This window comes from Perca flavescens, chromosome 8 (genome assembly GCF_004354835.1).
Source record: "Perca flavescens isolate YP-PL-M2 chromosome 8, PFLA_1.0, whole genome shotgun sequence".
NCBI classification, from domain to species: Eukaryota; Metazoa; Chordata; class Actinopteri; order Perciformes; family Percidae; genus Perca; species Perca flavescens.
Window position 1 is genome coordinate 17419620 of NC_041338.1, and position 23442 is coordinate 17443061.

The 23442-nt window shown below is 44.2% G+C and overlaps 1 protein-coding gene across 2 annotated transcripts in view; it reads right to left on the reverse strand.

The window, feature by feature from the left end:
* si:dkey-82f1.1 (DENN domain-containing protein 2A) overlaps nt 1-20527 on the reverse strand; it is a 38480-nt gene extending 17953 nt beyond the window's left edge. Inside the window, exons 1-3 of one of the 2 annotated variants that reach the window (XM_028585634.1) lie at nt 20122-20527; nt 16613-16745; nt 5841-5927 (exon numbers count right to left, since the gene is read on the reverse strand). In XM_028585634.1, the coding sequence (XP_028441435.1) occupies nt 5841-5926 (86 nt within the window). In that variant the 5' untranslated portion in view covers nt 5927; nt 16613-16745; nt 20122-20527. The remainder of the gene's footprint in view (nt 1-5840; nt 5928-16612; nt 16746-20121) is intronic. The other variant, XM_028585633.1, reaches the window with a different exon arrangement.
* Between the last annotated feature and the right edge of the window lie 2915 nt (nt 20528-23442).

Below are 23442 nucleotides of genomic sequence, written 5' to 3' on the forward strand. Positions count from 1 at the left end.
CAACTAATGTGTACTAAATTCAAATCAGATAAACAGAGGGAGAAAGTTGTCAACTACTAATTTATAGTGCAATTATTTTTGTAGAAATGTCAGTTGCTACCTTCACTGTACATAACTTACAATCATGCTCCCCATAGCTCTTAAAATTGGCCACGCAATTTGAGCACTTACAATTACGTCCAACTAGATCTTTTATTTTTTATGGGTTAAACAAGAATTCTTGTTAAAAGAGCTCAGACGTCAGTTTGGTGCCTCGGTTTTAGCTGTGAGTCACTCCTGGAAGATTACTGGGTCACGACTGTTTGAACTCTGGGTTTCGGGGTCAAAGTTTACAACACACAAAGCTATTTCTGGAGAGGAGATGAAAGTATACACAGAAGAGGGGAGAGGCCAAAATGTAGACGTGCATCTTTTCTTTTCGACTCCCAACCCCTGGCCCAAAGACCATTCATCAAATGATTGAATTTCCAACAAACAGAGGAAACGCTGCCTTGCTGGGTGACTTCTGATGACATTGCTGGATGTGAAAACCAACAGTCATGCAATCCGGAGGAAATCTCAGGGGGAAATTACTGATTCAAGTTTCCTCAGAGACCCTAAAAGAAAAGAAAACCTTGATGTTGTAACTATGACTATGAAACCAAATAATTCTCTTTTAAATTGCTATGGGTTTTATTAGTTTGGCCCCTCTCCCCCTTGCCCTTTTCTTTCTCCTTTCGTGTCCCTCGGTTGAAACAGCAGTTTTTATTAAGCATGAAGCAACAGAGGGGAAATACTATGTCGAATAGAAGAGCCAAGTAAAGGAAAACAGGAGTAGGCAGGGGGTTGAGTGAAGGAGTTAAATTGGAGCAGATGGAGGAGGAAATTAATATTGTGTATTCCCCCTATCTAAAAAAAACGTAATCACACTTTGTTGTGATTAAGAGACAAAGAGAGATTGAGAGACAGATATACATACAATGGACCGTATGGAAAGTTGTCTATAATCACCCGCAGCCAAGAATGGGTGGAGCATATAGATGGGGTCAATGAGGGCGGAAGGAGGAAAGGAGTTAGAAGGGCACAAAAGCATCTCTAACCAGCTGAGTTAACACAGGATCAGCAGATAAGAGAAAGGGTTTAAAACTAAATTATTTTAATTATATTTCCACATATCAACTATTGACAATTCCTCAAGAGAATTGTACTGAGCTTTTGAGCAATGGTAACTACAATAACATGGCAGACCCTAAAAACAATAGACAGTTAAACCTTCCACTAGACAATCCCTGTTATTGGCACAAACCAAAATCCCTTCATTATAATCTAAATAGCACTAATGAATATTGCAAGGCTGACAGAAGGGACTCTAGAGAGTGCTCATAGAGGCATTAGACTGTGACAGCAGGGGGGTAGTAACAGTATCTAGAAGCCAGATGGCCAAAACTGCCCTGCTCTCTAGCGCTGCTTTTGTTATATTGCTGACCCTAATGGAGAGGGGTGTCTGCAGCTTGCTTGAGAGCAGTCCTGAACTATATGATGAATATAGGAGAAGTACAGTTTATGCCCAAGCAACATGTGGTGGAGAATATGTAGAGGTATAAGATGGCAGAGTAGAGTGAACTACTATACAGATTCCCAGCTTATGTCACACCCTGCAGCAGCTGGAGGATCTACTAGTTTCAGAGGTATCTTCCCCAACTGAAGGATCATCAGATCAAACATGGTTATGCTATGACTTCACTTTCAAGAAACAAGACGTTGCATCACACATGCTCAATTGACCCAAAAGTTCTACAATACTCAACCTCTAACGCCACAAGCACTGTTACAAGCATGCGAAAAAGAGTTTTTAACATTTGTGGTTTCTTACTGCAATGTGCTTTGGGAGTCGCAGTTTACTTAAAAAATATATATAATGCACAATTACTTCCTTTCAGTGAATCAGATTTTTATGTGCAGTTGTTGCTCATTTGCACTGATAATTTCAAGGTTCACAAATGCTCAAACAGCGAATCAAGCATTTGGTCTATATATACAATGAATAGGTCTGCTCCGTGAACCATCACCTTATCGTGGTGGAGAGGTTTGTGTGTCTCTGTGACCCTGAGGGCTGTGTCGTCTGGAGCTTTGTGCTCCTGGTAGGGTCTCCCAAGGCAAAGTGCTCTCAGGTGAGGGGCCAGACAAAGAATGGTTCAAAAAACCCTATGGAAAAACAAGGTAGAGATGGAGTGACCCTGCCCGGAGGAAGCCCGGGGCCCCCATCTGGAGCCAGGCCCAGACGGCGGGCTCGTCGGTGAGCGCCTGGTGGCCGGGTTTGCCACGGAGCCCGGCCGGGCACAGCCCGAACAAGCTACGTGGCTCCCATCTCTCCAGCCCATGGGCCGAGGAACCGCTGGGGTCGGGTGCGCTGCCACATGGGTGGCAGTGAAGGTCAGGGGCCTCGACGGACCAGACCCGGGCGGCAGACGCTGGCTCTGGGGACGTGGAACGTCACCTCTCTGTGGGGGAAGGAGCCAGAACTAGTGCGGGAGGTGGAGCGCTACCGGTTAGATCTGGTGGGGCTTACCTCTACGCACAGTCTCGGTTCTGGAACCGTACTCCTGGATAGGGGTTGGACTCTTTTCTTCTCCGGAGTTGCCCAGGGTGTGAGGCGCCGGGCGGGTGTGGGGATACTCACAAGCCCCCGGCTGAATGTCGCTACGTTGGAGTTTACCCCGGTGGACAAGAGGGTCGCCTCCCTACGCCTGCGGGTTGTGGGGGGGAAAACTCTGACTGTTGTTTGTGCATATGCACCAAACAGGAGTTCGGAGTATTCGGCCTTCTTAGAGACCTTGAGTGGAGTCCTGCATGGGGCGCCAGTGGGGGACTCCATTGTTCTGCTGGGGGACCTCAACGCACACGTGGGCAATGATGGAGACACATGGAGAGGCGTGATTGGGAGGAACGGCCTCCCTGATCTAAACCAGAGTGGTTGTTTGTTGTTGGACTTCTGTGCTAGTCATGGATTGTCTATAACGAACACCATGTTCGAACATAGGGATGCTCATAAGTGTACCTGGTACCAGAGCACCCTAGGCCGAAGGTCAATGATCGATTTTATAATCGTTTCATCTGATCTGAGGCCGTATGTTTTGGACACTCTGGTGAAGAGAGGGGCAGAGCTGTCAACCGATCACCATCTGGTGGTGAGTTGGGTCAGGGGGTGGGGGAAGACTCTGGACAGACCTGGTAAGCCCAAACATGTAGTGCGGGTAAATTGGGAACGTCTGGAGGAGGCCCCTGTCCAACAGACTTTCAACTTACACCTCCGGCGGAGCTTTTCATGCATCCCTGTGGAGGCTGGGGGCATTGAACCCGAGTGGACAATGTTCAAAGTTTCCATTGCTGAAGCTGCGGCGAGGAGCTGTGGTCTTAGGGTCTTAGGTGCCTCAAGGGGCGGTAACCCACGAAGACCGTGGTGGACACCGGTGGTCAGGGAAGCCGTCCGACTGAAGAAGTAGTCTTTCTGGGATATGTTATCCCAGAGGACTCCTGAGGCGGTTGCAGGGTACCGAAGGGCCCGAAGGGCCCAAAGGGCTGCAGCCTCTGCCGTGAAAGAGGCAAAGCAGCGGGTGTGGGAGAAGTTTGGAGAAGACATGGAGAAGGACTTTCGGTCGGCACCAAAGTGCTTTCTGGAAAACTGTTCGCCACCTCAGGAGGGGGAAGCGGGGAACCATCCAAGCTGTGTACAGTAAGGATGGGACACTGTTGACCTCAACTGAGGAGGTAATAGGGCGGTGGAAGGAGCACTTTGAGGAACTCCTGAATCCGACTAATACGCCCTCTATGTTAGAGGCAGAGCTGGAGGATAACGGGGGATTGTCGTCGATTTCCCAGGCGGAAGTCACTGATGTAGTCAAACAACTCCACAGTGGCAAAGCCCCAGGGATTGATGAGATCCGTCCAGAAATGCTCAAGGCTCTGGGTGTGGAGGGGCTGTCTTGGTTGACACAACTCTTCAACATTGCGTGGAAGTCTGGAACAGTGCCAAAGGAGTGGCAGACTGGGGTGGTGGTTCCCCTTTTTAAAAAGGGGGACCAGAGGGTGTGTGCCAATTACAGGGGTATCACACTTCTCAGCCTCCCTGGTAAAGTCTACTCCAAGGTGCTGGAAAGGAGGGTTTGGCCGATAGTCGAACCTCGGGTTGAGGGGGACCAATGCGGATTCCGTCCTGGTCGTGGAACAACGGACCAGCTCTTCACTCTCGCAAGGATCCTGGAGGGAGCCTGGGAGTATGCCCAACCGGTCTACATGTGTTTTGTGGATTTGGAGAAGGCGTGGCGACCGGGTCCCCGGGAGATACTGTGGGAGGTGCTGCGGGAGTATGGGGTGAGGGGGTCTCTGCTCAGGGCCATCCAATCTCTGTACGACCAAAGTGAGAGCTGTGTCCGGGTTCTCGGCAGTAAGTCGGACTCGTTTCAGGTGAGGGTTGGCCTCCGCCAGGGCTGCGCTTTGTCACCAATCCTGTTTGTAATATTTATGGACAGGATATCGAGGCGTAGTCGGGGTGGGGAGGGGTTGCAGTTCGGTGGGCTGGGGATCTCATCGCTGCTCTTTGCAGATGATGTGGTCCTAATGGCATCATCGGCCAGTGACCTTCAGCACTCACTGGGTCGGTTCGCAGCCGAGTGTGAAGCGGTTGGGATGAGGATCAGCACCTCTAAATCGGAGGCCATGGTTCTCAGCAAGAAACCGATGGAATGCCTTCTCCAGGTAGGGAATGAGTCCTTACCCCAAGTGAAGGAGTTCAAGTACCTTGGGGTTTTGTTCGCGAGTGATGGGACAATGGAGCGGGAGATTGGTCGGAGAATCAGCACAGCGGGTGCGGTATTACATTCAATCTATCGCACCGTTGTGACGAAAAGAGAGCTGAGCCAGAAGGCAAAGCTCTCGATCTACCGGTCAGTTTTCATTCCTACCCTCACCTATGGTCATGAAGGCTGGGTCATGACCGAAAGAACGAGATCCAGGGTACAAGCGGCCGAAATGGGTTTCCTCAGGAGGGTGGCTGGCGTCTCCCTTAGAGATAGGGTGAGAAGCTCAGTCATCCGCGAGGAGCTTGGAGTAGCGTCGAAAGGAGCCAGTTGAGGTGGTTCGGGCATCTGGTAAGGATGCCCCCTGGGCGCTTCCCTAGGGAGGTGTACCAGGCACGTCCATCTGGGAGGAGGCCTCGGGGAAGACCCAGGACTAGGTGGAGGGATTATATCTCCAACCTGGCCTGGGAACGCCTCGGGATCCCCCAGTCGGAGCTGGTTAATGTTGCTCGGGAAAGGGAAGTTTGGGGTCCCCTGCTGGAGCTGCTCCCCCCGCGACCCGACACCGGATAAGCGGACGCAGATGGATGGATGGACTTTTACAAAGCCACTCAATATAACCTTGTCCTTTTACCATAAACAAACAAGGCCACCACTACCAAGAGGATTGGCAGCCTCTGCTGGCCTCTGTACTGCACTAGCTGATCTGATTTCAAAGGATATCGCAAGGTAGCTTTCTGGCACAAAACAGGAGGAACTGTTGCTCTTCCTCCAGGACAAACGGCCAAAGGTTTTCGATGAAAAGCAGCAGCATGGGGAATCTTAACAGAAGCACTAGCAATACCAGCCAGCCAGTAGTGTAGGAATTTTACTGTCTTGACCATTGTTAATATGACAATGACAGACAAAGAACATCTCAACACACTAAATGGTGGCTATAAAAGAGCCATGCTTAAGGCGACTTATTACAAAATAAGCAATTCATAGCTGTAACACTAATATGTTGGACCCTTATTATTACACTAGACACTAAAAAAATATTTGATTGGCTTTTGAGGCACCTACCCGTTGACTGATTGGTAGATACAGTTGTCAGTGTTTGTACAGAGCAGCAGGGCCCTCCCACCGGTCATGGTGCTAGCAGCTGGCATCCTGCACAGTCACACAAAGAGAGACACAGTCAGTTAGTACAATATATTCGTATGTTGGGGTGAGTACATGGTTTGTCGAAACACGTGTAAATTCGAAGCAGACCTATATTTCTGATTATAGGTCAGGAAGTTGCAAAGAAAAACATTTACAAATTACAGTTACAGAGTATAAATTTAAGCAGTTGAAAATATTCCAGCTTGTGTTTTTTAACTAAATAGGGTAAAAACTAACTAAAAAAGGCAGACACACAGACTGACAAATGAGAGTTAGGTCAAAATAAGATCCCCAGGACTCCCCTAGGGTGGAAAAAATCTAAGTAGTGTGTGAATGTAAACTACCAAATAGCTCAAACCTCTAATTTCTGTGGCTAGCAAAACTCATTTTCTGAGCCAAGCTGCAGAGAAGCAGACCTCACAGGTTGCATGCATCCCCCCAAAACTGGCAAAACCCTACTTGATTAGTAATTAGGTTCCAGCAACTATGCAGCATTATGGAAAACTTATGGAATGTATTTAAAACTTCACAATGTAATAAGAGAAGAGAAGGGCGCTGAGTTCAACTTGTTTAGGTTATCATTCAGGGTCTCGCCTTTTTGCACTTGCCAGAACAGATTGCTGGAGTATTTTCAAGACAAGCACTGTGCATAAATTTTGTTTTTGCACTTCAGCTCCTCTCCACAAACTCTCCTTTCATTCCACAAAATAACTTCCTTAATGTGTGTCTTGCAGTCCCTTACATTGCCCTCTGTTCTTTATTATGGACAAGTTATGCCAAGGTGACTGTGAGGGGGAACATTATTACTTGGTCAGAGTATAATGAAACCAGATCCATTTGGAGCCATAGCAAGACCATTCGTATACGTAACATTGAATTAGAGCCGCTGGTGCCCACTGTCATGACGTGGCCTATAAAAGCTGGCGGAGAGTGGGCATAGAGCAGAAGGGCCTCTGTCTGGCACAGATGTGGTTAACATAAGAGAGGGGGAAAGGTCAGGGCTAACTCCTGTTGGCAGGTATTCACACATTTGCTCTTAAGTAAATTCACAGAGACACTAATACAGGCTTTGCCACCCAGCTGCAAACCCACACACAAAACCTCATATAAAAACACACCTACACAGATCTACATAACCTGCCACACAGTCCATATTCCAAACCAACTTATGGATGTGTGTGCATGTGCGACTTCAACCAGATGTGCTGGGATACTTTAGAGTATCCGTAGGCCGTTAAACATTTCCTGAGCACTGCCTGGCCCAACCCCCCACCCCCCCACCCCATAAACCTGCATTAGCTAACCCTGACACTTCTCTCCCTTGCCCCCTGACTTTGTAGGGAATGTGAGACTAATTCAGCTAAATTCCACAAATTGTAGTCCCAACTGGCAGTCAAAAGAAAGCCACAATGTCGGTATTACGTAAAAAAAATTGCAGCCAAATAGCTGAACTCTTCCCTGAGTTAACAACATAATTGGCCCTCTGGGTCCAGTGTTTTGTAATGATTCTGGGGCTTTTCCTTTCTTCTCTTCCATGAAATGAAAAGAATTAAAGAACAAATGGACACTACGGAAAAGTAAAATAAAAGTACAATGTGTCATTTTTTTTTTTAGCTTGTTTTGCTAACAGCTCAATAGCCCTCCATTGCTTTGTCTTTAGCCTCCCCATCAGTCCGAGGCCTAGCCCCCCCCAGAGAGAGGAGGAGGAGGAGGAGGAGGGTTTGCGTCAGCCATTGACCGGCCTCAAGGCCCAAATTATTTTCAGCTGTGAGCCTAGCAGAGGTCACATGTTTGAGGGGAAACATCAACCAATTTTTTTTTCCTTCCTTCCCCTCCTGATTCTTTTCTCCTTACTAAAACCCACACAGACATGAAGACCAGAAACCCTGCATGAAAAGGGGGGTGGGCATGGTGGACTATAAAAAATGTATAGAGCCTCCTAGTTTCACAGTTTAATTTTTCTCTAGGTTGGGGAGGGTGTTGAATATCACAGGGGGAGAGGAAAGATGGGATATATGAAGAGAGGGAGAAAATCGAAGAGGAGAGTGGGGTTGGGGAGACAGGGGTTGTCAAAACTAAAGAGGAAAGTGGATATTGCAAAGAATAATATGAGTATACTGTTACGCTGTGAAAACAGTGTAGGCTGTTAGGCTGTCCCCCTTCATTGTTTGGAGCCCCAAGGCTAAACCAGAAAGTGCTGTTCTGTGGAGATTCTAGTGCCTTAAAAGGTAATTTGGTATTTTCACACAATTCTGACTTACTGGGCTTGAACACATCTCAAACTTGACTTATACATGCAAGACAGTGCTTCCGAGCACTCGCCTGAACCTGACAAGCAGTAGTGTCTTCACATCTCGTAAAAGCAGTAAATTTGACAGCATTGTTAGTTTTACAGCGTTCGGTTACTGAGGAAACTCTTTTTGGGAGTAGGGGAGGCTTTTGTCTCCTACAGCTATTGGCAACTATTGTTAACCCTGACCCTCAGAGCAAGATGGCCACCATAACAATGCAGAGGCTGAGGGAAGCCATCTGCTGAGGCCAATAAAAACATCACAGGAAACTGCCCCCTTCAGCCTTAGCTCTGTGAGGTGTGACAGGCAGTGGACACTGTGACAGAGGAAGTGGAAGTGGTATTGCTCAGCAGCTGGGTGGATGAGTGCTGGGTGGAGAAGATGGCAGCAGAGAGTGTGTAAGAATAGAAATAACTCATAATATTTCTGATATTTCTGTTTGATATTCAAAGATACATGTATACCTTTTAATTAAGTCCTTCTAAACCTTCTATACCCAGAACCCCCTGTTGACTCTTTTATTGGATTTATCTTATTTACCTAATGACCCTTCAGATTAAAGAAGTTTACACCAATATATTCCAATATATAATTCTCATTTCAGGCTCGGGGCCTGTTCTGTTGAATCCAAACTCCACACATTTGGCACCCTGTGTAAACTAAATACTATTTTACCATGGTCTGGTCATAGAGTTGTAAATGGATCGCTGATTCACAAGGACTTGGCACACTTGTGTAGATTATGTTAGCCAGCACATAGATTACTCAGCGGCACACACATGCAGGCCTTTCATTGAGGACACTTGGCCCAATTGTTTTTTGTTATAATGAACTCACACAATGTTGGATTCACAGAGGGAGTTAAAAGAATCAGCCTGGACTCATTCAATGGCAATGTGATCACACACACACACACACACACACACACACACACACACACACACACACACACACACACACACACACACACACACACACACACACACACACACACACACACACACACACAAATAGCTATGTTATCAGGACTTGTGGGAATCCTATTGTTGGTGATATACTGTAAAATGTTATATTTCACAGTGCAATGCAAGTGTAGACAATATCAACGCAGACAGTGATATTCTGAGTCTGCCTTTTTAGTTTGTATCTGTGTTGTTGAGCCATTTGTGCTAGTTATCTTTGAGTGTTAACTCTTGGTGATAATCAGACCAAGTTTTCGGTTGGAGTTGAATTAGCTTTATCACACTGTATGCAGGTGGTGCTGTCAGTGTTTCGTAGCTAGCTTTATCAGGCCTCTGAGTCGTTGTCAGCGAGCTGTGGGCTGGCTGCTGCTATAGCGCTCTGGAAGCCTGCCTGCCTCTCGCCAACAGCTGCTTCTCATAAAGATTTCATCCTCCCCTCTATCCCGCTGTCCCTACATCCCTCTGTCCAGCCCTGCAGAAACAGCTAACACCATGACATCATCATCCATGCTTGTTCTTCCCAAAAGCGTTCCCTTTTTCTCTCCGTCATTTTGAAATACCTAAAAAGGGCAAAGTCGCTTGCAGCCCACGCTGCATTTCACAGTTATCATGACATGGAGTCACAAAAAATACAGAAAGGAACCAAAAAGAGGCAGCCACCACCCTTGTCATCCTGATGAGTGAGGTTTAACGTAAAACTGGGTCAACTACAGAACATGATAGCTCAAAATGGAATTTATATACTGCAAAAAAAAGATTACTTATTTCCTTTTTTTTCTTTCTGCACCATCGCTGAGTTGAGGACCCTATCCCATACAAGATACGGCTCACTATAGCATGTGCCAAAGCCTTGCCTGCAATCAATTTAACGCACCCCTGCACATTTAGCCTGCTCTTTCTGGAATTGCAAACTTGGCTGCTTTTTTCCTCCCCGTCTTTCACTCTTTTTATTTCTCCCTTTCATTCTCTCTCTTCCAATCCCACTCAGGCTTGGAGTTGCAGGGACAGAAGTATGATGAAGAAGGGAGTGATGGATAGGAGGGAAGGATGGAGGGGGACTGGTTTTTAATCCTTAGCCTGTCCTCTTTCATACTGAAACGTAGGTCTTAGCTTTTGCATATTTGGAGCAGAGATTATTCATGTACAGACAATTTGCTGTGAGAACTGCAAGGTTGCCAGATCTGACATGAAGTGTTTGGTTTGAGCAATATGGGGATTTCACAGTGACTGACATGCTGCCTTGACCCATGGGGCTTTGACAGGGTTTTGCTTGGTTCCTGAAGAAGTACAAAAGGAAGGGTTGATGGTAAAGGAAGGGATGTATGGAGAGGAGGAGGGAAGGAGAGGGTCGGGCAAATAAACAATGGAATTTTATCTGGGCTCTCCAGTCTCCCTCTCTCTTTTTCCCCTCTCAGTTACTGTCTCTGTGTCCTGTTCAGGGCCCCTGCTGCTTTCCCAAGCTGATTTCATAGCAAGGCTTTGGACATGAGCCAAACAGGCCAACTCTATGACTATGTGTGCCTGTATCTGCATGTGTATCATACATGCGATTGACAGCCAGAAAGTGTTTTACAAGCCTGGAAGCTGCAAAACTCATTGAATTTATCATTTTTTTTCCTGCACGCCATGTTTACCTCTCTCTCATCCTAATCTTTGTATCGCTTTTTTTTCACACACATTACTTTTCCATCCTTATCTTACCACAGACCACAGGGAACTGTGGTGTATGATGTACAGTGGTAAAGATGCCTATCAGCTGGCCTTTAGGGACAAAAGACAAGCACACACAAACACATACAGTTCTTGCACAAGCAATTCTGCTGCCCAGTGTCCTATTTGCCCTGCTGTGCTGTGTCCTCTTGCCCCTCTACTTCTCCCCCTGCTCCCTCCATTGTTAGGAGAGGATGGATGTGAGACAGCATTAAAACTGGGTTAGCCACAGAACCAGACAGGAACTGACGGGGGACACCACAAACAATGAATTTCTCCGTGCATGCTTTTTGCTTATCAATCCATTCTAAATATAACACAACAGAGTCCATTGTTGTATTTCTAACGCCACACATATTTTCTTGTTATTGTGTTTGTTGTTTATTACTGAGACTCTGATGGGCTGGGTGTCGACAGTCTATCCCACTGGGAGCTGGAAGAATGGGCCAAAATATTACCTCAGAAAATGTAAAAACAAACCTTAATTATAATCAGGGCCACAGAGAAAGCCACTATGGATGTAATTATGCACAGGCACAACCAAGAAACCAGAATGCTACATCATTTAGGAGGTTTCTTATACATTAAATTAATAGTTATTTACTTGTTTGTGTTTGTGCACGCAAACAGACAGGAAGTGTGATGTGACTTGCAGGAAGTGGGAGTAAGACTGACCTTGTGTCTCCTGAATTGAAGTCATCAAGCTTTTGCACAGCAAGTTTGTTTTGCTGAAAAAATTTAGTTCATTGTTGATAAATTGGACAGCTCTGACTACCACAAGGTCAAAATGGCAGCAAACGGAAACCTCAGACAAACTCAGCAAAATTCTCCTAAAAACACTTCTTCCTCACTCCACCTGTCATAGTTTACAAATGACCATCCAGTAACAGTTTAACAACAGGCTTTTAATGGAGAAGGTCTCCCTTCCCCTTTGGAGTTTGCGGCTTCCATTCCACATTCCACTGACTGCAAATGGTGCAGTTTGCAGGCTAATGAGGCTCTAAAGTCTTCAACGTGATAAGCCCTTCTAGAAATATGAGTTTTGAGGGGGAGCCTTTGACACTGTTGGCCTGATAAAAGGTGAAAATTAAGTGGATAATTGAAAAAGATTTGTGGAAGTTTTTAAGCACAGAGGAGTTTTTAAACCTGGACTGACCTTGTTTGAAAACTGGATTATAAATGAATTCTTCCATCCCAACAATGACTTTTACCTATCGCCAACAAATACAAACAGGCCTTTACTAGCTGAATGAAGAGAAGCTACTTTTTACTAGAGAAAAAGACAAGATCATCACACAGAGAAAAAGAAGTGGAGGAGGAGGATGAATCTGTCTTGGAGGCAGAGCAAACAAATCTCGCTCTATCCCCCCATCTGGGAGAGGGTGTCATGTTACGTCTTTTTGGAGAGCTGGAGCATCTGTCCTTCGACTCCCTCCTACAGACATGTCAGCCCCTCCTCCCCACAGACAGAAAGCTCCCATCAGCAGAGCTCCTGACTCATCCCTAGTCTGCTCCCAATTACCCTGCTGGCTCCACAGACCAGTGCCCATGCCAACACATCCCGGGGACTGCTTTTAAACAGCTCTCACTTTGGCCTGCACATCCACATCCAACGCTGCCTCTGTTTAATCCAAAAATGTGGTACTTGGTGTTTGAAGCTGAAGTACTACTCTAGCTTCAGCCAACATTGAAAGATTCAGTGATGGTAAAGGCCTCAGTATGCGAAAGTGCCGAAAGTGCTTTTTGGATTGTCTAACAGCATCTGAAACCACAATGGCGAAATCAGAGGGGGACGAGTTCTATGACTTTCAGAAACAGATAATCCAACAGTCACAGTGACTTTACTCAGTAACTGGCCAGGTGCAGTGGTGAGAAAGTAAGCAGGGCTAGAACTTCTTTCTAAAGTTCTCTTTTTTTTTCTTAACTCAACTACATCCGACACTTTTCACTTGTACAACCAGCCTCGTTTACTTAAGACATATAAATATTTTTGCTTATTTTTAATACTTTGCTACTTCTTGCACAGCCATATTCTACGGTTCCTATTCATAATGTTTTTAGCCATGCAAGCGGCTTGGCTCTAGGGACAACAATGGTGGTCTGTCACTCAGTCGGTCGCTTGGCCTGTCCATGACTTTAGTCCCGACTGAAATATCTCGACAACGATGGCGAGCTATAAAAAGTTCTACAGAAATCCGGCTTACCTTGAGGATATATATTCTTTATTGTATACTTTGGTGATCCTCTGACTTTTCCTCTTGCACTGCTAGCAGGTCAAACCTTTTACTTATTTAGGGAAATATTGAAAAAAATCTCAGTTGTGGTTTTGAGTGCAATGCCTTGACAAGTATTGGATGGATTGCCATTAAATTAGCTACAGACATTCTAACACTTTAGTGCTAATTATAATTTTGTTGCATGCTTACAGGCTAAATAAGGACGGTGCACATATATACCTGTCAAACATGAACATTAGCATATTAGCTTGCTGACCTCTTAGCATTTATCTCAAAGCCCTACCATGCCTAAGCACAGCCTAACAGAGTGTGATTATATTCTCAGTCAAATGTCCATCTATTTGTGTTGGACAATAAAGCTATACTGTATCTGAAAAGTGGCTGCTATCACTTTAAATCTGCCTGTATTCAGCTCCCTTCCTTCCAAAGACAAATTAGTGCACACCAAGGTCTCATCTGGCAGTAAGAAACAAGACCTTGGTGTAGATGCACCTGCGGTTGGAGCACTGTGGTTGCAGCAAGCATAAATCATCACTGACAGAGTAAGTAAGGCCATTGACAGGAAAGCTCGCCAAACAAAAGAAGCCATGGAGCTCTTCCTGGCAGTGAGCCTTGCTGTTTGGCAGGCAGCGATGAATTTCAATGGATGAAGTAATTCATAAACAGCCACAGGTAATATGCCAGGTGATAGACACACACACCTTCTGTTGTCTGCAACCAAAGCTGTATTCCATTTCACCCACCATGCCCTCAAACACAGGAGACAGAAATGGCATGTGCAGTGCACCTCAGACAATACCTGTCTCTGCTATTTACAACTCCCAAAGGGCCTGGATTTTACACATCAGGAAGTGTCATTGAATACACCATAATTCACAGGGGGAAAAAAAAAGACTTTCAACGGTAAGCAGTATTTACAGCATCTGATATTACATTGTGCTGACACACAATGTGGGATTTTTGAGCCTAATGGTAAAACCTTTCCTCTCTAAAACAGGCTCAGCCACAGTAAATGTGTAGCAGTGAGTGGACCTACAGATCCTTTCAACAATAACCTGGCTTCTTTAACACACTAACATTATTCTCTGGGCTCCAGATCAAATTTCTCCTCCAAGCCGCAGTCTCTGAGCTGAGCTCCAGAGCCAAAATCCTCTCCTCTCCTTTTTCTTCCTGTTTTTCCCCCCTTCACATTTTAAGGGTTCCCTTTGAGAGTTCCCACCAGAGCTCCGCCGTCCCATCCCTGCTCCCCTGCTCCTCTGCATGCCTGCACAGAAACAGTTTTATAATTCGCCCGACGATCCCCGGGGGAGCCGAGCAAGGCGAGAGCTTGGGAAAATCCACTTCCGGAGAGTAAACTCCAGAGTCAGAGTCAGAGCCGACGTTTTGACCTCCACACACCCAGTGACCGACAACTGTGAGTCTAAGCCAAGACCGCCAGTGGACAAAAAACGGAGTCAAATGGAGAGGGGTGTTTAGCACCGCCAAAGCAAGCAAAACTAAACTGATCGAAAGGTGTGCCGTTCCATCACAATCTCCTCAGGACAAATTGTACTCAACACATGGCAAATGTACTTTGTAGTAGAATGTTAGGCAGTTAGCAAAGACTACATGAGAGCAACTGCAACATGCTTCTTTTTGTCTGTTGCTGTACATTCATGAGGTGTTAAACATTTTAACCAAACAGTTATTGTAAATGTGATATAATCAAATTATCTACATTACTAGAGCAAGGTTTTTAAATTAGTCTGATTAAAAAAGAAAGTATTTACAATATAATGACATGAAGCAAAAGAAAGTCACACTAGCATTTCTGAAACTGCAAAGAGCAAACATGTCTGTTGATCAACTAATTGATTCATCATTTCAGCATTATATCAAAAATACTGAACAATATGACGAGGGGGAAAAAAAAACTATAAAAAAGACTGACATAGACCGACACCAGGCTCACCAAATAAAACTTGACACTATATAGCAGTATAGGAAGGATGAGATTATTGTAACCATCATTACACTGGAGACACACAGAGAAAACTACCACTTTCCCAGCTCTGGAGCTTAACAAGACAGTATTTAGATATGATTTGGTATGATCAAAGCTCCTCTGTGTCTGCAGTATGTCTGCAGTATCTACCCATTAAGTTGTTTCACTTAGATAACCCTCCAGACATTGTTTTAAGTCTCATTATAGAGTGGATCCCTAAATTGACAGGTAAACAAAATGATTCTCATTCTCAGTCATGGCTGCAAGATAATGAAGAAGAGAAGAAGAAAAAAAGAGAAGAAGAAAAAAGAGAAGAGAAGAAAAGAGAAGAAGAAGAGCAGAGAAAAGAAGTAGAACGATAATTTGAAGGTCATTGCTATTCCAGTTTTTCCATCTCAAATATTACACACACAAAGCGTATAACCAAACTAACAAAGCGGTAGCCTTTTCCCATTTTGCTTGGAATGCTCATTATAACATGGCAACTGGAGCCTAAATCAACGAGCTGTACAGCCACATTAGAGTTACACTTTGAACACAGATGGACGTATTCCTTTGTGGACGGCAGCCTTCCCCACATACAAAGTCTTTTTTAAAGAAAATAAATGGTCAATGCATGTTCACGTGCAAGTACAATATGTCAGTGCATGTTCACATATGTTTGTGTCCATGGGTCTGAGTATGTTTTGGTCTATATATCCATGTCTGTTTGAGCCTGTCTTTGGCTGTTTTTCTGCATGTGCTTGTGTGTGTTTTGGAGTGTGGGTGTGTTTTCGGGTTTATGCCACCGCCACATGCTGCCAGTGGGCACGAGCTGCAAAGCCAAACCAAGCCTTGAAACACTTGGCTTTTGGGTCGCATCGGTTTGCTGTGATGATTCTCTCAGCCCACATTAACACCCTGCCATCAAACTGTAGCTTTGTCTTTGCCCCTGTCTCCAGACTGAACTCTGCTAGAAATTGACATTCTATAGTGTAGTCTGTGCAAACAACGCAGAAGGACAGGGATTCATCCTGCCATATCCTGTTAAATGTCCCAATTAGAGTCAGAGCTACCATTTTCTCTGAAGTCATGGTCAAATTTCTTTTTAATACAACTCAGACACCTAGCAGAGGGAAACTGCCAGACAGAGCAACAGCTTGCAAGCGACCGGCTGTAAGAGAAAGAGTGTGTGCATATATGTGTGGCAGGGTTAAGGGTGCATCTAATTAAAAAAAGCATGTGCAGTTGCCAACTGGATAAATGCTTCCAGTATCCAGTGTGATGGTATGCATTATCCATGCTTGCATGTATGTACTGTATGTGTGTTAGTTTGACTATTACAAGGACAGGGTTATGGGTTTGTAAGATGGTATGCATTATCCATGCATCTATGAATGTGTGTGTGTGTGTGTGTGTGAGGAGGGGGGGAGTTTGATCATGACTAAACCGATGGCCATCTACCAACATCACAGACACAGACAATATGTCCCCCACCATATCTTTGAAACAAGAGGAATTTTTTCACCATCACCACAGGACACATTCTTTCTGAGCATGTCGCCGTGGTGACAACAGCAGCTCAGGGACAGCAGGAGATTGGCCCAGTGGGGTCTTTAAAATGCAGGCCGCCCCATGGAGTGCCTGTCAAAAGCCAGTTCCTGTAAGAGAAGGGGTATACAGGCTGTAACCTCCCAAAGTCCTTCTGTCACTTTTCTGAGCAGAAAAAGAATAGAGAAGACAGGTGTCACTGGCAGCGCGCGCACACACACACACACACACACACACACACACACACACACACACACACCCCTATTGTACATGTTTGTAAAATGTGAATGTAAATCATGTCTGCATGTAAATCAGGCATCAAATAGTTAACTCTCTTGTAAATTATGGCCATTGCGTCAACATAAAGCTAAACACTGTTTTCCTGGATGAACTTGCACTCTAGTGACTCATACCAATCATCAAGACCGATTTCTTCACTTCAGCATGCTTCCAAGAAAGAAATAACAAGCTGATTCAGTTGTGAGAGAGGACAGACTTAGTCAAGGTGCTAAACATCTGGTGTTTGAGTTTCAGGACTTGTTTTTTCCTTACAAAGCATGCATAGTAATAGAAAAAAAATCTGTTAACCTCTACTTAGTAGATTTAGGACCTCATGCATTGCATGTGTTAATATGTCCCATCAGGGTGTGTTTATACTAGAAATCATGAGCCACAGAGAGTGAAAAGATAGATGGGCATTGGGTGAGATGAATATGAGTGAGCTAATTATTTTGGTGTGAAACAAGGAAAAGAGAGAAAGAAACCGAGGGAAACATGCAATTAAAGAAAATGCCCAGAGAACGAATGAGTGTGTGCCTGAGAGTAAAATGGATCACTCAGAGAGGAAGACTGAGGCACTGCGAGTGTTAATAATCTGAGTGATGAATACAAGGTTACAAATACCCTCTTTTCCACCACAGTGCACATTGTCTTGCACAGCAGTAATGCAGACAGTTAGCCTCTGCCCCTGACTCAGAATGTAAACATCTGACCCAATCTGACAGACCACTGACACACACACACACACACACACACACACACACACACACACACACACACACACACACACACACACACACACACACACACACACACACACACACAGCCCCTTTACAAGATTGCAGCCCACTTATTACTACCTTGCTGACTAGCAGACAGACAGCCCCTCTGTCTTTATCTCCAACTCTATAAATCTTCTCCTCAGAGCCAGTCTCAATTCAATAAACTCTTAACTTTACCCAGTTAGGTAAATACAATGTCAGGACAGACAGAAACAGGAGACCAGAGGAATGTTGATTTGTGGTCTGTAAGAAACTGCTAATACACTGATGAAGCGGTTCATGTATGCCAATTTAAAAATAACACTGAATTTAAGAGGCAGTGCACAAAGTTGTCCCAAATCAAAGAGTACCTCAGCTGCTATTACAATCAAGCATATTAAATGAAACGTTCCACTGTTGCATGTTCCATCTTTTTCTTGGGTTTAATGATTGCCCAGTAGGCTGAACTAACAGGCCTGAGGAAACTGTTGAGATGGATTATGTTGGCTGATTGATAACCATCTCTTAAGGGTCAGTGCTTATAAGACATAGCCAACATTCCTGTTGCACTGTGGTATGACATGCAACAGAGCATCTGTTATCTCACATGAAATGATATGGCTGAGTCACAACACAAAGATACATGGATGTGCTTTAAACTTAAAGATGCCCTGTGGAGTTTTTGACCACTAGTGGCACTGTAGAGCAATACTTTGATGAAAAGGTCCCCATATTGTTTGTATCACGACTTCTACCAGTACATTTAGATAGGGCATATTATATTTGCATGGCACAAGCAAATAAATGAAATATTACATGTTTATTCTGGTTGCAGAGGATAGTAATAAGGGCCACCAATATCACGAGTTGCTAATCAAGCCTGTACATTAACCTGCCCAATGCATTGGTAAATAAAACTTATTTAACTAAAAAAAACAAGCCATGTCTATTGAAGGAAAGGGTCAAGAAATGTAATGTAAAAGCCATAACCTGTTTCCTGCAATTCCACAAATTATCATTTGGGGGCAGTGAGGTAACGACACAGCAATCAAGAGAAGAAGAAGTTGGTCTTGCAAGTTTTATAATATTTTTTTGTCAGTAAAGGATATGAATCATTATCGTTTTTATTTCTCCTGGAACATATCAACTTCTTAAGTTACATTTAAACAGCTGTTGTGCTTTTTACAGCTGTTTCCTCTAATCACTTGGCAATCAAACACTGTGGCCAATAATGTTTTCATTCATTCATTCATTCATATGTTGAAAAAGATTGATTTTGCAGGTAGTGCTGTTTTTTGTGTCTGTTTAGCCACTGTGGCTGTCACTCATGCTAATTGTCAATATTGTCTATACATCCCAAATAAACTGCTGTTGCTGCTGGAAATTAAAAATGCATCACTTCATGTGCATCAGAGTGTTTTCAAGGCCACAAAGCAGAAGGTGGTAAAATAAGAAAATGAGTTGTAATTTTAACTATTAAGATCATACTTCCAAATTTTCACTGGCACTTTGGCCCTGGCAGTTGTATGACCACAGGTACATTGTAAAACGTTCAAACCCAACTGCACCAATTGTTTAAATCATGCCTGATTATGAATCTGCAAACACCTTGTTATCCCTGATCCTTGACAAGCTGACTTTTTGGAGCCCCCTGAACTCCTCTGTCCTCCTTGGGGAGGTCTCCACCCCTGCTTGCCTCCTCACAACAATACAGGCACTGGGACTCTGCATGAAGAGGTGCCTTTGTTCACAGTGAAGAATGCTCATCTCACTTATACTCTCCTCTTTTCTCTCTCTCCCCCTCAACAAGCTGGTTTGGAATGTGTTGGTTTTAGTGTGCACACTTTTCTCCAAATGGTCCCCAAACCATCCTGCTACATTTTCTTTTCATTTAATAAGCATATATGAGCTGACAGCCATTGAGTTTATGTGTGTGTGTGGGCTCACGTGTGCTCACATACTTCAGTGAGGTACAGATGAGTCTCTTGTGGGCAGCAGTAAAGTAGACAATTTGAGACTGACTACTTGAGCAACACTCAGGCATACTTTAACTGGAGCCAAAGCAGTACAGAATGAAATACGGCTCAAATAAACACAGACAAAACCACATCCTAACATTTACCATCAATATTGTTTCAAACAAGCATAGAAGTACATTGTGTATATGGACACACACATGCTGACACATTCAAGGTCACACGCAAGCATGTGCATTTAGAGTGCAGAGAATATGTGAGAAGGCTAAGTTGATGCACATGCATGAAGATGGATTATTAATCAATGTGATATAAATGATTGTCAGACTAAGCAGATCACTTTGGGTCAAAGAAAGTATAGTATATAAATGTTGTGTTCAATAAAAAATTATATTTTTATTGCATGTACTTAAAAAGTACATGCAAACATACATTTTCACACACAGACACATTTTAACTCATCCCATTACCTTTCTGAGCTGGGTGAGCCCTGATGAAGTGCTCTTGGAGTGGTTTCTCATTTTGCGTAACCTGACCCCGCAGAAGACAGCATCCACTTGCATGGTTCCTTTCCTTCCGAGTAGTTTGCCTTTTCCCCCCTTTATCTATCCCTCTCTCCTTCACGGTTTGTACACCCCTACCCCTGCCTCTGACTTCTCTCACTTTGCATAGCCCCTGCCTGCACCTCCCACATATACACACAGCGAAAGAGAGTGCTGCTCCAAGCGCACAAAATGTTTGAAAAAGGCACAAAGTCAGGGAAATCCCTCCTCCCGTCCAGCCTCCAGGCTAAAATGTTTACAGCTCTTTCTCCACACTCAGCTCTTAAACACACACTCACTCATTCGGACTCCTATCTCTGAATGACGCTGGCTCCTTCGCTTTCTCTCTCCCCTTCTCAAACTTTTCCCACCCCCCTCCCTTTCTCCCTTCCTCCCTCCTTCTTTCTCTCTCCTCCCTCTCCATTTTCCATCATCACACCGCTCCACATCCCCTCCCACCCACCTAAATCCCCCAACCACTGAACTAATCTGCAGCTGGCTGGCCGATTGGAGCCCTAGTTGCCGGGGAAACTGAGTGTCCTGCTAAAAAAAAAAAAAGAAAGAGGAATGGAGCAGGAAGGGGCAAAGCTGAACACAACTGAATACATAAATAACAGCCTCCTCCGGGAGACAATTAAAGAAGCCCAAGGGCCTCAATTCCTCTCTCAATGAGGGGACAACATGATTATCTGATTATCTATTTTATCTCTACAAATACTTTGTTTACTGGTTCATGTGCAAGTCAACAGCAGCAGCAACAACAACAACAACAACAAGTAGTGCAGAAGCATAGGTGGTGTGCACTGAATGCTGTGAGGGGTGAGACTAAGTGTGCTCAGACAGAAAGTGACAGAACGTGTTTTGTTAGTGTTTGCCTTAATTACCGCTGACCTCTGCTCAGTGAGAGAATACAAACTGGGGAGTCCAGCTCACCATCAGGCCCAGGCAAAGAAATCCATTCCATTTCTAGGGGCCCAGGGCTGGAGAGTAACTCAATGCTCCTGTGGGTAGAGTGGAGAGAAATAAAGAGTGAGAGAGGGAACAAGGCTGGCATGCATACTGATGACCAGTATGATTAATAATTAACCTGTTCAACCCCACATGCCCTCTTTGGCATGCCGATATTTAAAATGTATGTTATGGTCAATTTTCAAATCCCACAATCTTTATATTGAAAATGTGGTAAACTAATATATATATACACACATATATATATATATATATATATATATATATATATATATATGGTATTTAATAATGCACAGGACACTTAGAAAATTCCCATTTGATGTAAGGTTGGCATTAAAGTGGCATCTTATATTTTAATATTTCACTTAAAGCTCCATTGTGTAATGTTTTGAGTTGATTTATAGCAAAAAACCCTTTGTTCTTTCACAAATATGTGCTCATTCATATGTAATTACTTCCACCAACTAATCAAAGTATTCCCGTACGCGTAGAATCTGCCATTCAGAATCATTCAGAATACATATGAGCGAGTCGCTCAAATGGCAGCAGCCATGTTGCGCCTCCATCTTTAAAATACCTTAGCCAAAGAGGGACATACCTCCGCCTTTCGCGTTTTTAAACTCAGTGCCAGGGAGGGGGAGAAGATTACTTGCGACTGATTTGAAAGTCTGTTGAAAATGGAGGATTGCGCCTATTCTCGAGGACATGTAACAGAGTCGCCAAGGAAGTCAAAAAGAGAATTAAAACGACAACACGACAGGCAATGTTGTGGGTCAGCTGCCTTGTTCCCCCTTCCTGTGTGTTTGTGTCTCCCTTTTCCTCTCTGTCTGTCTGTACTGTTTTTACCTGAAGTGGCAGGGGGCATGTCAGGAGGAACTGGGTCAGGAGGCGTGGCCATTCATCCCTGCTCTGTCGCTGGCACAGCTGAGGCTCATTCACTGATTCACACCTGCAGTATTTAAACCCGGGCTGTTCACCTCCTCAGCGCCAGATCATTACATACCCCGACGTGGTAACTTGGCTCAGTATCCCTGCTAGCAACTCTCTCGACTCTACGTTTGTTTTGTCTAACTACTATTCCTCTGTGCAGATCCTGCTGTACCTGCTCCCCACCTGCCGTGCTCCGCCGTGCTGCCTGCCTGCCTGCCTGCCTCACGCCAACTCCGACATATCCACCTGCTTCGCCTGGTTTCAACTGTGGACCTTCTTCAGATCCGCCACTGCCTGGTTTCAGTTCACTCCCGGAAAACTACTAACACAGCCTCGGTTGTTCATCTCTATTGCATATCGTCATCTAATAAACACTTGAACTATTATCTGTCCTGTGAGGTGTCTCTGTGCGTTGGGCCATATATACAGCCATAACAGGCAAAGCAACAAGACCAAAGTTAATATTGGCTTTTCCAAGATGGAAAGAGCTCATAAGGAGCAAGGATTTTAAAAGTTGCCTGCTTTCTTCTCGAAAGGTAATTCTGCCTATTTGTGTAAATTCAAAGTTTTATAGTTGCTTGGCTAACTATAGCATGGTTGTACATGTGTCGTGATTTCCCTGGCAGCTCAAGTCATGTGCAGTTGTAAACTAGAACAGCTACAAACAAACAAATGGAGATACTAAGAGCTAATTTCGATTTCATTGACACTGTTCATACTGCTCATAGAAATATATTAAAAACACAAACTTCCGTTGCTTCTCTCCTACGCTGTAAACATTGCCTTACAATCTCGTACAATATACAGAATAACGATAGCACTGATACTTTACTAACATTAGATTGCATATATTTGATAACCTGATAGCTGATGTTAGCAATGAAATGGTACCAAAATAACATAAAACTATTATTACACTGGAAGGAACTCTCACGGATGAAGTCGTTCTTCTTGGAATAATACGGCCACCGTAGGAGTTAGAACGCGCTCGGAATGGGAGGGGCTAGAAAGTAATAATCAGTTGGTTGTCGTACAATTTCACCACTATATGCTGTTATACAGTAGCTTCAGTGAAGTTAGGGCAAAAGAGATACTATCTACAGTATAGATATATCTATCAACAGAAAATCCATCAGCAACTATTTTAACAATTGTTTAATCTTTAAGGTCATGTCTCAAGCAAAAATACCAAATATTCCTTAGTTTTAGTTTGTCACATGTGATTATTCGGCTTCATTTCTTTGTGTTTTGTAATTGTAAACTGCATATCCCTGGATTTTGGACTGTTGGTCGTACAAAGCCTTTTTTATGTTATAATGTACTGTAGCTGTTTTGTTGTAACTACTTTAT